This window comes from Callospermophilus lateralis, chromosome 7 (assembly GCF_048772815.1).
Source record: "Callospermophilus lateralis isolate mCalLat2 chromosome 7, mCalLat2.hap1, whole genome shotgun sequence".
NCBI classification, from domain to species: domain Eukaryota; kingdom Metazoa; phylum Chordata; class Mammalia; order Rodentia; family Sciuridae; genus Callospermophilus; species Callospermophilus lateralis.
The window spans coordinates 103,678,045-103,691,322 of NC_135311.1; the positions used below are offsets into that span (position 1 = coordinate 103,678,045).

General features: G+C 35.1%; 1 protein-coding gene across 8 annotated transcripts in view; it reads left to right on the forward strand.

Annotated features, from left to right (window-relative positions):
• Tut4 (terminal uridylyl transferase 4) overlaps positions 1-13,278 on the forward strand; it is a 119,916-nt gene that overhangs the window by 21,738 nt on the left and 84,900 nt on the right. For 7 of the 8 annotated variants that reach the window (XM_076841302.2, XM_076841305.2, XM_076841306.2 and 4 more), the window contains exon 2: positions 7,371-8,247. In XM_076841302.2, the coding sequence (XP_076697417.2) occupies positions 7,464-8,247 (784 nt within the window). In that variant the 5' untranslated portion in view covers positions 7,371-7,463. Of the gene's footprint in view, positions 1-5,939; positions 6,004-7,370; positions 8,248-13,278 lie in introns of all 8 variants that reach the window. The other variant, XM_076841303.2, reaches the window with a different exon arrangement.

Genomic DNA, 13,278 nt, shown 5'->3' on the forward strand with positions numbered 1-13,278 from the left:
GTTTATATTTTCAAGTGTTTAACTACTACTGAATGCCAGAATTAGTGGATTTATCCCCTCAGGCACAACTGTAGACTCTAAGTTCACTTCTATAAAGTTAGAGAATGAAGGATCAGACTGAAATTTTCTTCCCTCTGGGTAGTGGGATCCCAAGAGGAGAGAGATGAGAAAAGCGAAACATTGTCCAGATTATTTCCTCAACCTCACTGTTTTTTTTTTTTTTTAAATGTTTATTTTTTAGTTGTAATTGGGCACAATACCTTTATTTTATTCATTTATTTTTATGTGGTGTTGAGGATCGAACCCAGAGCTTCGCATGTTCTAGACAAGCGCTGTATGCTGAGCTACAATCCCAGCCCTCAACCTCACTGTCGATATAAATTATCCTGTTTTTTTTAGGGAAAGAGTGAATGAGGGAAATGGAAGGAGGTCAGGAATTTTATGACAACGAATGTTCTTCTACATAGAAATGAAATATCACAAGTGGGAAATAATTTTTTCTTTAATCTCTCCTATGTTTTCTTCCTTAGAAAGCTCCTGGAGGTTGTGCTCCATCAAAAAAGAGTAACTAAATCATGAAAGATGAAAACAGAAGAGTCAATATGAGAGAGGGAAAGGGAATTGGTAGAATGATAGAATGAGAGAAAATCTGAGGGCAGTAACTGTGGTGGAAGTCTAGTAGTGCCAGAAGACTCACTAATAAGTGTTATCTAAGTAGCAAACAACAAAAATGACAGATAATTTGATGTTTTGAATATACCAAGAGAATATTTATAGCTCTGTCAAAACTTACTGGTAGGTTTATAACAAAGCTTACAAATGAGACAGTGATCTGGATATGGTGATGTATGCCTGTAATCCTAGTGACTCAGGAAGCTGAAGCAGGAAGATTGCAAGTATGAATTTGGCCTTGGCACCTTACTGGGGCCGTTTTCTCAAAATAAAACAAAAAGCTGAGGATGCAGTTTAGTGGTAGAGTGCCTTGGGTTCAAATTCTCAGTACTACCAAAAAAAGATGTAGTGTTTAATTTGAAAAGTATCAAGAGGAAGGTATGATTATATTAGTTTATGTATTACTTCAGTCAAAAGATTAGATCTAGTACTAGTGGTTTAAAAAAAAAAGAGTTTTGTTCCTTTCTTATGTAATAGTTGCTAGGTAAGTGGTAACTAGAGCTAGATAAATAGTTTGTTCCATATGGTCTTTTTTTTTTTTTTTAAAGAGAGAGTGAGAGTGACAGAGAGAATTTTTAATATTTATTTTGTAGTTATCGGCGGACACAACATCTTTGTTTGTATGTGGTGCTGAGGATCGAACCCGGGCCACAAGCATGCCAGGAGAGCACGCTACCGCTTGAGCCACATCCCCAGCCCCCATATGGTCTTTTAGAGGCTCCAAGTTTTCATTGATTATGTTGACTGACAGTGTGGGTTATCACCTGGGCTTATTAGAAATGCAGCATATGAGGCACCCCCCCCAACCTGTACAATGAGAATCTGCTTTTAGGAATTAGTTGATTCTTTTTTTTTTTTTTAATTAAAAAAATTTTTTTAAGTTGTTGATGGACCTTTATTTTATTTATTTATTTGTAGTGCTGAGACTCAAACCCAGTACCTCACACATACTAGGCAAGTGCTCTACCACTGAGCTGCAATCCAGCACCGCCCCCCCCAAAAAATATTTTTTTAGTTGTAGATGGACACAATACTTTCATTTTATTTTATTTATATGTGGTGTTGAGGATTAAACCCAGTGCATCACACATGGTAGGCAAGTACTTTGCCACTAAGCCACAACCCCAGCCCTAGGAGCTGGTTGATTCTAATGCACAAAAATTTAAAATTCATTGGAATTGAAGCTGGATGGTTGAGAATTTCATTTAATGAGAAAGTGAAGAGAGCATGAGGAGGTAAAAACTGGATTACCTAAGAACGCCTAACTGTAGAGAATGCTGAAAAATGTAGTCTAGTTGTGTGTCCAGAAAAAAAGAGAAAATGAATTTTGATGGGCATCTATCAGGTTCTATGCAGTAGAACTGTGAATAACATTAACATATTCAATTAAAATCCTGAGAGGGTGGGGCTAGGGTGCTACATTAGTCTGCTTTCTATTGCTATAACAAGATACTAGTTGGTAGGTACTTTACAGAAAAGAGGTTTATATAATTTTCAGTTCTGGAAATTTTAAGAGCCTGGCACCAGCATCTGCTTGGTTTAGGTGAAGGCCCCCTGAGTACATGACAATGTGGCAAATAGCCTTGTGGTGAAAGTGCATGTGAGAAGGAGAGATCGTAATATAAGATAGGAAGCCAGAGCATTTCAGGGGCCAGGCTTGCCCTTTTTATAACAGCTTGCCCAAATGGGATCTAACTGGGGCAAGAACTACATTAATCCTTGGAGAGGGTGGCACCCTCAGCAACCTAATTTTCTCTGACCAGGCCTTATCCTTTAAACATTCCACCACTTCCCAATATTGCCACCCTGGGAACCAAGATTCCGGCCTTTGTGTCTTTGGGGAATGTACTCAAACCATATACAAGCTATAGCAGGTGGGGAAGTACTAGAAATGCAGCATATGGGGCACCCCATATTGTGTATAATCAATTCTGTATTTTTCTAGGGGGAATGTTTGAGATGGCCAAATCCACACCCTCATAGTAGGAAGTCATAGAGATAACATCTAAAGCTAAAACAAAATAATAAGTATCATCTTAAGCATGTTATTTAGAAATAGGGAGATAAGGGGCTGGGGTAGAGTGCTCGCCTAGTACGTGCAAGGCACTGGGTTCAATTCTCAGTACCACATAAAAATAAATAAGAAGGTGTTTTGTAAAACTATAACCAAAAGAAAAAAAAGAAAGAAAGACAGAAATAAGGAAATAAATCCTGGAAGAAACAGCTAAAAAAGTTGAAAACAGTTGCCTTTTTTTTTAATACCTTTAATTTATTTGTTCATTATTTTTTTTTTAATATTTATTTTATTTTAGTTATCGGCGGACACAACATCTTTGTTTGTATGTGGTGCTGAGGATCAAACTCGGGCTGCACGCATGCCAGGCGAGCGCGCTACCGCCTGAACCACATGCCCAGCCCCTTCATTATTTTTTAAACATTTTTTTTTTAGTTGTAGATGGACACAATATGTTTATTTTATTTATTTATTTTTTATGTGGTGCCAGGGATTGAACCCAGTGCCTCACGCATGCTAGGCCAGCGCTCTATCACTAAGCCACAACCCCAGCACCAAAAGTGGTTGCTTTTGAGACTAATGTTTTCCTTGTAGTACTATTGACTTTTAAAACTGTGTTAGCATATTTGTTTTATAAAAAGCAGATTTGCAAAAATATCTCTGTAGTCCAAATTGGAAAACACATAAAAAGTTTTAAGTGCTGAGTATTATGAGAAAGGTAAGAACAGAGTTCATGTGAAGAGGAGAGTAGGAGACTAGAGGGGTAAATTAACCCAGTTTTGTCCCATTGCTCCAGATGTGAAACATGTATAAAAACTTAATGGTAGTGTATAAATAGTATATGTCAATATAATTATAATAACAATAAATATAATAAATAAATTATAGATTATGATTTATAATCCATTTAAATGCACCTGTGTCAATTTTTTTTAAAAAAAAATACTTATTTCTTTTAGTTGAACACAGCACCTTTGTTTTATTTATTTTTATGTGGTGCTGAGGATCGAACCCAGGGCCTCGCACGTGCTAAGCGAGCACTCTACCGCTTAGCCACAGCCCCAGCCCCACCTGTGTCAATTTTGTCGAAATATTCTCAGAATTGAAAACTTGAGACTTAATGGGTTAAGGAAGGCATTCTGGAGGAGAGACATTTTTCTAGTTACATTTTGGGCAACAAAGTGTGATGCAGTTAAATATCTTTTGTATTATGTTTGTAGTGTGTAGAATTAACAATTGAAGCTAATTTTTCATTAATTCATTTAATACATTTATTGAGTACTTGCTTTGTACTAACTAGGCTCTGTGGTAGGTACTGCTAGTGGTAAGCAAAAGCAGAAATGGTTTTTTACTTTATGAAGTAGACTGATAAGAATCAGATTTTCACTGTATGTAAAATTATGTAGGAGAACACGATTTCCTTTCACTTCTACTTTTAGGACTAGTCCTTAGAGTGATTCTTTAAGTGTGGCCCCTAGTCTATCCATATCAATGTCACCTGAAAACTTGTTAGAAATGCACTTCTCAGGCTCCATCCCAGACTACTGAAGCAGGAACTCTGGAGGGGATGGGTGTTAGTTAGGGGTGGTTTAGGACCCTCCAGGTGTCTCTAAAGAATGCTAAAATTTGAGAATTACTGTTTAATTAGAGGTAATCAATACTTTAAGTTCGGTATATTCATTGTTAAAAGTAACTAATTGCTTTTATGTCAGATTATATAATTATTGAGCATTTTAATTAGTTTCAAAATGTTTACTAGTGTATTCATTAAAAATTCATTTATTAAGCATATACCATGTTTAGAAATTCAGTCTAGCTCCGTCTAGTGAATTTTTTTTTCCTGCTGGAGAAGAAAATTGTGTTTTCTTTATGGAATTTAGGAGGTCTCATAATTTTCTATAATTTTTTAAAGTATCAGAATTTTGGGCTGAAGGTAAAGCTCAGTGCTAAAGTGCTTGCCTGCCATACATGAGGTCCTGTGTTCAATCCCAGAACTGCCAAAACAAAAAGAAGAAGCATATAGTCTCAGAATCTATATAACAGCATCATTTTTTGTTGTTGTTGTTGTTGTAGATGGACAGAATGCCTTTATTTTGTTTACTTTTATGTGATGCTGAGGATTGAACCCAGTGCCTAACACATGCTAGGCAAGCGCTCTTTGCTAACTAAGCTAGAGCCCTAGCCATCACTCTTTTTTTTTAAAATTTTTGTAATTTTGGACAGAATGCCTTTATTTTATTTGTTTATTTACTTCACTTTATTTTTGGTACTGGGAATTGAACTCAGGGGCACTCAACCTCTGAACCACATTCCCAGCCCTATTTTGTATTTATTTAGAGACAGGGTCTCACTGAGTTGCTTAGCGCATTGCTTTTAAATAAATAAAAGCAAAATAATTAGACAAAATCGAATGTATAAGAACTAAGAACAAAAGCATACTTTCATACAGTTATAAGTTGCTATTTCTTTTACTAGAAAATAATATTAGTTGAAAAATTAATGGTGAAGAATCTAGTATGATTTTGACTTAAATTTTAATTATCATAATTTCTTAAAATAGGGCTAGGGATGATGTGGCTCAATGGTAGCGTACTTACCTAGCATGTGGTAGAGTACGTGTCTTGGAGGTGCAAGGCACTGGGTTCAATCCTCAGCACCACATAAAAATAAATAAATAAAATAAAGATATTGTGTCCAACTACAAGTAAAAAGAATATAATTTCTTAAAATAGTTCTTTGTACAATAATTTATTTTTAGGAAAAAGAGCTTAACAACTTTTAAAAAATTAAAGGTATCATTTAATTTGGACTGATATCAAGGCAGAGAAGGAATATAGAAGACTGTACTGTAAACACGAATTATAAAAGCTAGGTACAAATTGAGTAAGATGCTTTAGTGCAGACATTTCTAGGTAAGTTTGGTTTCTTTTTTCTGGAAACACATTTTTTCATATGTACAGACAACTGAAAATACATGACGTGTGTCCTAAGCTTTTTATTATAGGTGATATTTTTGTGTTTATATGATGCAGATTTATATGATTAGAGATGTTTGCCCAAATCCATAATTCAGTAAATTCATCAAGTAAATTCGAAGTTTCTATATTTTAGTTCCATGCAGTTTTCTCTTGTTGGCAGGACTATTTTTTTTCCCCTCATATCTTTGTTTTTGTGGTGCTGAGGATTGAACCCAGGGGTTAAAGTATTAACCCTCAGTTATACTCCCAGCCCTTTTTATTTTTTTGTTTTGCAGAGTCTAAGTTGCTGAGGCTGACCTGGACCTCCTTCTTCAGCCTCTCAAGTAGCTGGGATTACAGGTGTGTACCACCTTGCCTGGCTATTAGTTTTATATTTAACTTTATTTAGAGGAATAGTTCTGAATTTAAAGCATATAGGGCAAGGTGAACAGTAAAAAAAAATCCTGATTTCTATAAAATGTAGTATGTAAGGTATTTCTAGCATAGAAATAATTTAACAAGACACAGTATTTTCATTTTTTTTTGGTACCAGGGATTGAACTCAGGGGCACTCAATCACTGAGCCACATCGCCAGCCCTATTTTTAATTTTACTTAGAGACAGAGTCTCACTGAGTTGCTAGTGCCTCACTTTTGCTGAGGCTGGATTTTAACTCGTGATCCTTCTTTTCTCAGCTTCCCAAGCCACTGGGATTACAGGTGTATGCCACCGGGCCTGGCTGTTTTCACTTATTTATAGAAGTTTGTGTTATAAACTTAGTATTTGTTCATTAACATAATTTTTATTATATTTTAGAGCAGAATAGATTCTGATTGATTTTAGTGTTCTTTCTTACTGTTGCTTCTTTTAGACATTATTTTTAGAGCAGTTTTGGGTACACAGCAAAATTGAGCAGAAAGCACAGAGTTCCTGTATATTTCCTGGCCCCACACATGTATAGCATCTCTTGCTGTCAACATCTACTATTGTGGTACATTTGTTATAATCAAATGTATCTTGACATGTTATTGTCACTCAAAGTTCATTGTTTACATTAGAGTTTGTTCTTGATGGTGGACTCTCTGAGTTTTAGTAAAAACATGACATGGGTTTTAAAAATTTGTTTACATAAGAATTCATTTAAATTCCTTTATACTTCAAAGGTGGAGAGAATTGGAATTCTTTTTATGTTTAGAATTAACTTGAAATACATTAATAGTACAAATGGTACAGGTTTGTGAGAGAGCTAAAATTGGTCAAGATCTTACCATTTAGGATTCTATAAACTTTTATGTTAATAGTGACACATTAATTGCATATTTTAGTTCCTTGTTGAAATTTAAAAAAAAAATTTTTCAGTTGTAGATGGATCCAATAACTTTACTTTTTATGTGGTGCTGAGGATTGAACCTAGTGCCTCACATGTTCTAGGCAAGTGCTCTACCACTGAGCCAGAACTCTAGCCTCTGAAATTCTTATTGGCAATATAAAACAACTTTTTACTTCTCTAAAAATCCTTTGTTTTGATACTGTATTAGAATTCTCTCTATGAATATTTGGCTGTTACTCAATGGGCTTTAATTCATTCTCCGAGTTTTATCTTTTTTCAAACTATTTCTTTAGTTTTGAGAAAAAAATTTAAAAGCTTTATAAATGTGTTACCACTTTAAAAAATGGTTTTGCATTTTCAATAACAGATTTTTTTTTTTTTTTTTTAAACCCAATAGTTTGCTTGCCTAAACTGGATTTGGAGCAATTCAAACTACTGAAGATCTGCCATTTTACAATATCATATTTGGAAAGAAGCAGGTTTTCAAATAATGGAAGAGCCTAAGACATCTGAAAGTGAAAATCATGAACCAAAGAAGAATGTTATTTGTGAAGAAAACAAAGCAGTTAAAGCTATAACTAATCAAACTTTGAAAGCTAGAAATGATAAATCTACAAAAGAAATTGGGACCAACTCTCCAAATAGGAATAGTAGTAAAAAAACCAAGCAAAATGATACTTGTATTGAAAAAACAGATGTTAAATCATGTAAAGTAAATGCTGCCAATGTTCTAGGCCCTAAAGATTTGGGGTTAGTTCTTAGAGATCAAAGTCATTGCAAAACAAAAAAACTACCAAACTTACCAGTGAAAGCTGAAAAGGTACCCATCTCACAGGCAAAATTAGAAAAGGTACCCAATTTACAGGCAAAGGCAGAAAAATCACCAAAGTCACCTAATTTACCAGTGAAGACAGAAAAATCACCCTGTTTACCTGCAGCAGAAGCAGAAAAGTCACTTAGTTCACAGAGGAAAACAGAAAAAGCACCTAGTTCTCAGATGAAATCAGAAAAGGGGCTCAGTTCTTCAGCAGAACCAGAAAAGGTGACCAGTTTACTGTTGAAAGAAAGTATTAGACAGACAGAATTACAACAGACTGGAAAAAAAATCCCAAGCTCCTTTATTTCTGTGGACAAAGTGAATATTGAAGCTCTACAGAGAGAAAAATCTGCTCTGGAAAACTTACCACCATCTCAGAAGCAACAGATGAGGACAGATAATGCTGGAGATTCTGATGATAGTGCTTCAGGAATTGAAGACATTTCAGATGATTTGAGTAAGTACAAATAAGAATATTCTACCGTCACATTTTTCTGAGAGATTTTCTTGTGTTAATGTTCTTTAGGTTAGCCCTGGCTTAGCTACTTTAATTACAAAAAGGACATTAATAGTGTGGCTCTTTCAGCTAAAAAAGAAAAAGAAAAAAAAATCACCTTTTTCTTTATTATGATAAGTAAAAACACTGTGCACATATAAATTTAATGACTCCTTCAGTCATTTGGATTTGTACCCAAATGCACCCTCTTATTTATTTATCTAGCAATGCTGAGGATCAAAACTTTGGCAAGTGCTTTACCACTGAGCCCTACACACTCTCTTAAAATGGTCTTGGCGGGGCTGGAGTTGTGGCTCAGCGGTAGAGCACTCCCCTAGCACGTGCGAGGACCTGGGTTTGATCCTCAGCACCATATAAAAATAAATAAATAAATAAATAAATAAAGATATTGTGACCAACTACAACTAAAAAATAAATATTAAAAAAATGGTCTTGGTAATATATTGCTTGTTCATTCACCAAACACGTATGTATCGTCTTCCTCTAATGGGCCAATCATGTGTTTATAATGGAAAATTGTAAGAACTTAGCCCTAGGTTTCAAGGAGCCTACACTCACTGGGTTGTGATGCAGAGAAGTAAAGTAATATACAGTGGCAAAAACTAAGAGTTGGGAAAGCATGTGATTTATTTGTGAGATTTGACATGGGGCTGAGAAAATGACAGGAGTGAATCTATGAGTATGAATGAGAATCAGTATAAGTAGAACAGGGATTTGAGGCGGAGTGGCAAAAGATGCAGTTGACAAGTCATCTTTTGGAGAATGAAACGCATTGTGAACTGTGACGTAATTTTTTTCATAAGTGATTTGAGGAGCAACTGAAGAGAAACAAGATAGTGCTATGATCAGATTTTCTATTAAAAAGTATCCTTTTGGCTATAGTGCAGCAAATTTTTTGATGGGCACAAGTCTAGAAGCAGAAATTGCTTAGGACACTGTTAGAGTTTATTTGAGAACTGTAAAATTAATTTTGGTCTGGGATCCTGACTTTACTTTTAATTAATTGTTCAGAAATATTGTCTATGTCTTGAGTAATTTTAATTCTTTTTTTTTTTTTTTTGATGCTGGGGATCAAACCCAGGGCCTTGTGTGTGCCAGGCAAGCACTCTACCAACTGAGCTATGTCCCCAGTCCCTTGAGTAATTTTAATCCTGATTTTGCTTAAATCAATGAACTTTATTTGCTAATTTTCTTTCTGTTGATTCCATGGTTGAAAGAATAAAGCCTTACCTTGATATAGAAATAAAAATAAATTATTATTTTTCATAGATGGAGAAATACCAAAGAGTACAGAAATAGCTACTTTTTATTTCTGGTGATACATAGTATATAGACAGACTTTTTTAAATATGTATTTTTTTTTACTTGTAGATGGACACAATACCTTTATTTAGTATTTTTTATATGGTGCTTGGTATCGAACTCAGGGCCTCACACATGCTAGGTGAGTGCTGTACCACTGAGCCACAATCCCAGCCCTATAGACAGACTTTTAAAAGATTAAATAGAATTGTCTTTATGTGTGTAAGAAAAAAAAATCAGTCTCACAATTGTATATAAGGTTTAGGACAAGGACAAGTTTAGACAGTAACTCAATAGAGACAATATCAAGTAATAGAACAGGCGATATTTAGATATGGCAAAAATCTAAATATGATGGTACACTAGAGATGTGAATTTGAGGAATTGTGATACTTAAGATCATTTAGTTAAGTCAGGGGTTGTGAGAGGTTCATTTTGAGCCCATGAATTTGAGACTTTTCCTGGGCAACATAGTGAGACCCCCCCATTTCAAATAAAAAATAAAGGGTGGTGGCACATTCTTAGTGGTAGAATGCTTGTCTAGCATGTATAGGCCTTGGGTTCTAACCCCAGCACACAACAAAGCAAAGCAAAAGATTGCTTAATTAAGGGTCTGTTCATGTGAATTACTGAAAAATCTGATTTAAAGATCATTCTTTTAAAAAGATAACAAAGGATCTAGAGCTATAGCTAGCTCAGTGATAGAGCACTTGCCTTTGCATGCTCAAGGACCTGGGCTTGATCCCAAGTACAGTCAAAAAAAAAAGGGGGCGGGGGGAGGGAATAAAAAACAAAAGAGGTGATATAGTGAGATGATCAGGTAAATGGGCTGGAGTGAGATGCATGGTTTTTGAATTCTGTCTTTCCCACTTAATAATTTTGTAATCTTGGATAAGCTTCCTTCAAATGTATCTTTGTTTCTTCATTTTATTTAAAGTGGAGATGGTGCTGCCTATGTTGTGAAGGTTACTTTTAAGAGTCTAGTAGAAAGTTTTATGTAGTACCTGACATAGTAGGTATATTTGTCAGCTCTCTGTCACTATAACAAAAGTCCAAGACTTTTGCACTTATAAAAGATTTATTTAACTCATGGTTTTGGAGTTTCTAATCTATGATCAGCTGACCCTTTTGCTTTTAGACCTATGGTGAGGCAGTATATCATTGTGGGGAGTGTGTGGCAGAGTAAAACTGTTCACTTCATATCCAGTACATGAAAAACAGTAAAAAGATCCCAGCTACTTGGGAGGATGAAGCTGGAGGATCACAAGTTTGAGGTCAGCCTGGGCAATTTAGTAAGACCCTGTCTTAAAATAAAAAGGACTGAGATTGTAACTTAGTAGTATGGTGTTCCTGGGTTCATTCCATCTACCACAAAACAAACAACAATAATAAAAACAAACAAAGAGCAAAAAGGAGAAGCTTGGGGCCCCATTATCCTTTGAGGATACACCTCCAATGATCCAGAGACCTCCCATTATGCCCAACCTCTTAAAGGTTCTACTACTTCCCACACTGGGAACCAAGTCTTTATCCTATAAACTTTTGGGGTCAAGATCCAAGCTATAGTAGTAAGCATGCAGGGTAGAGAGTATTATTTATTACTATTATTTTATTCTATTAAATGCAGTTTTGTCATGTGTTAATGTGGAGAACAGTAGACCAAGTAGAGGTGCTTTTGGGAAATTGGTTTAGCAAATTAATAAGAATGATTTAGCCAAATGTGGTGGCACATGCCAGTAATCCTGGTGGCTTGGGAGGCTGAGACAGGAGGATTACAAGTTCAAAACCAACCTCAGCCACAAGGTGAAACCTACAGCCACCTTTACCTTACAAGTCTTTGCCCCGCCTGTGTGGCAAGGAGTTGTTCCCAGATTCACTTGCAAATTAACTCAAGCATGAATTCATGTGACATCAGGAAAAAAAATGAAAACAAATCAAACAATAACAACAACAACAACAAATTAGCCTAAGCAATTTATCAAAGTCCTGTCTCAAAATAAAAAATAAAGAGGGCTGCGGATGTGGATAGTGGATAAGTGGTTCAATCCCTGGGGGGTGGGGGTGGGGAAAAAACACATAACAACATCCTTATGGAGTCAATATTCTATTAGGAAGAGACAGACAGTGAACAAATAAATGAGAAATATATAGAGAAAGTTAGATATATAAGTCATATGAGAAAAATAAATCAGGAAAAAATAGGAATTGATGCTATTGTTGCTGCTGGTGGTATTTCAATTTAAATTGTCACTGAGAATGCATCATTAAAGCACATACCTAAAGGAAATAGGTGAATGAGCCGGGTGAGTATTTGAGGGAAGAGTGTTCTTGATCTGGGGTTCTCAAACTTTGATATGCAGGTGAATTCCCTGGAAATCATATGAAAAATAGAAATTCCTGGGCATCATTCCCAGAGATTTGATTCAGAAAGTCTGTGTGGAACCCGAGAAACTTTATTTCTAGCAGGCTCCAAACTGCTAATGCTGCTGGTGCTGCTGATCAGGATCATGCTTTTGAACAGCATATGCTAAATTATTGCCTCACTTTTACTCATATCACCCTTCTTTGTGTTTTTAACATAGCCAGAAGAATCCTATTAAAATGAATCAAATCATGTTACTACTATTTGAAGTATTTCAGTGGTTCCCTCATATTTAGCTAATGTTTTTGCAGTGAGTAGCAAGGCCTTATATGTTCTCTGACACTTCCCTACTTCTCTATAGTCATCTATTTCTCAATCTCTTTCTTTCTGCTCTATTTGCAAGGTTTTCTTGTATTTCCTGAAATGTGAATACAAATGTCCACCTAAGGGCCTTTGTATTTGCTTTTTTTTTTCTTCCTTGAACAGTCATCCCCTAGATATCTATATGGTTAATTCTCTGAACCTTTGCTTTCTTAGTGAGGCTTTTGCTCATTAGTAATCCTCATCTCTACTTCTGATAAGGCATATTCTTTTTACATGTTTGACTTTTCTCATAGTCCTTATTACTGTGTCATATTTGTAATCTTTTAAGTAGTTTTATTGAGATATACTTCACATGCTATAAAATTCATCTTTTTAAAGTATAGAATTCAATGATTTTTAGTATACTCACCAAGTTTCACAGTCATCACTACTAATTTTTAGATGTTTTCATCACCCTCCAAAGATGCTCTATACCCATTAACAGGTATTCCCTTCTATTCACTGGCAACCACTGACTTTTTTGTCTCTATGAACACTCCTGTACAACTTGTTTGATTAAGGTATCTCATGGAACTAGTGTTATGTGGAACACAGTTTGGGATATTCTGCCTGATACCATTTTATTTTATATGTTGTTTAAAAAATTAAATAATTTTCTTTTTTTTTTCTGATTTTAAACAAAGATATGTCTTTCTCTAATTCTTTATGCTGGCATAAATTATAATTTTATAGAATTTTCTAATGTTAGTTGCCTTGTCAAACAGGGCAAGTTGTACATAGAGAAGAGAGGAGAATATTATATTATTATGGTGTCTTACTACTCTTCTTTTCAATGAAATACATAAATAAAAATTAGGATTTCATCTTTTCTTTTGTTTCCATAAGAAAATGGTTGCTAAAAAACTAAATTTCCCCCCAAATATTAGGACATAATTGCAAATTGTTCACAGTGCATCAGTGTTCCCCTCACTATAATTTAAGAA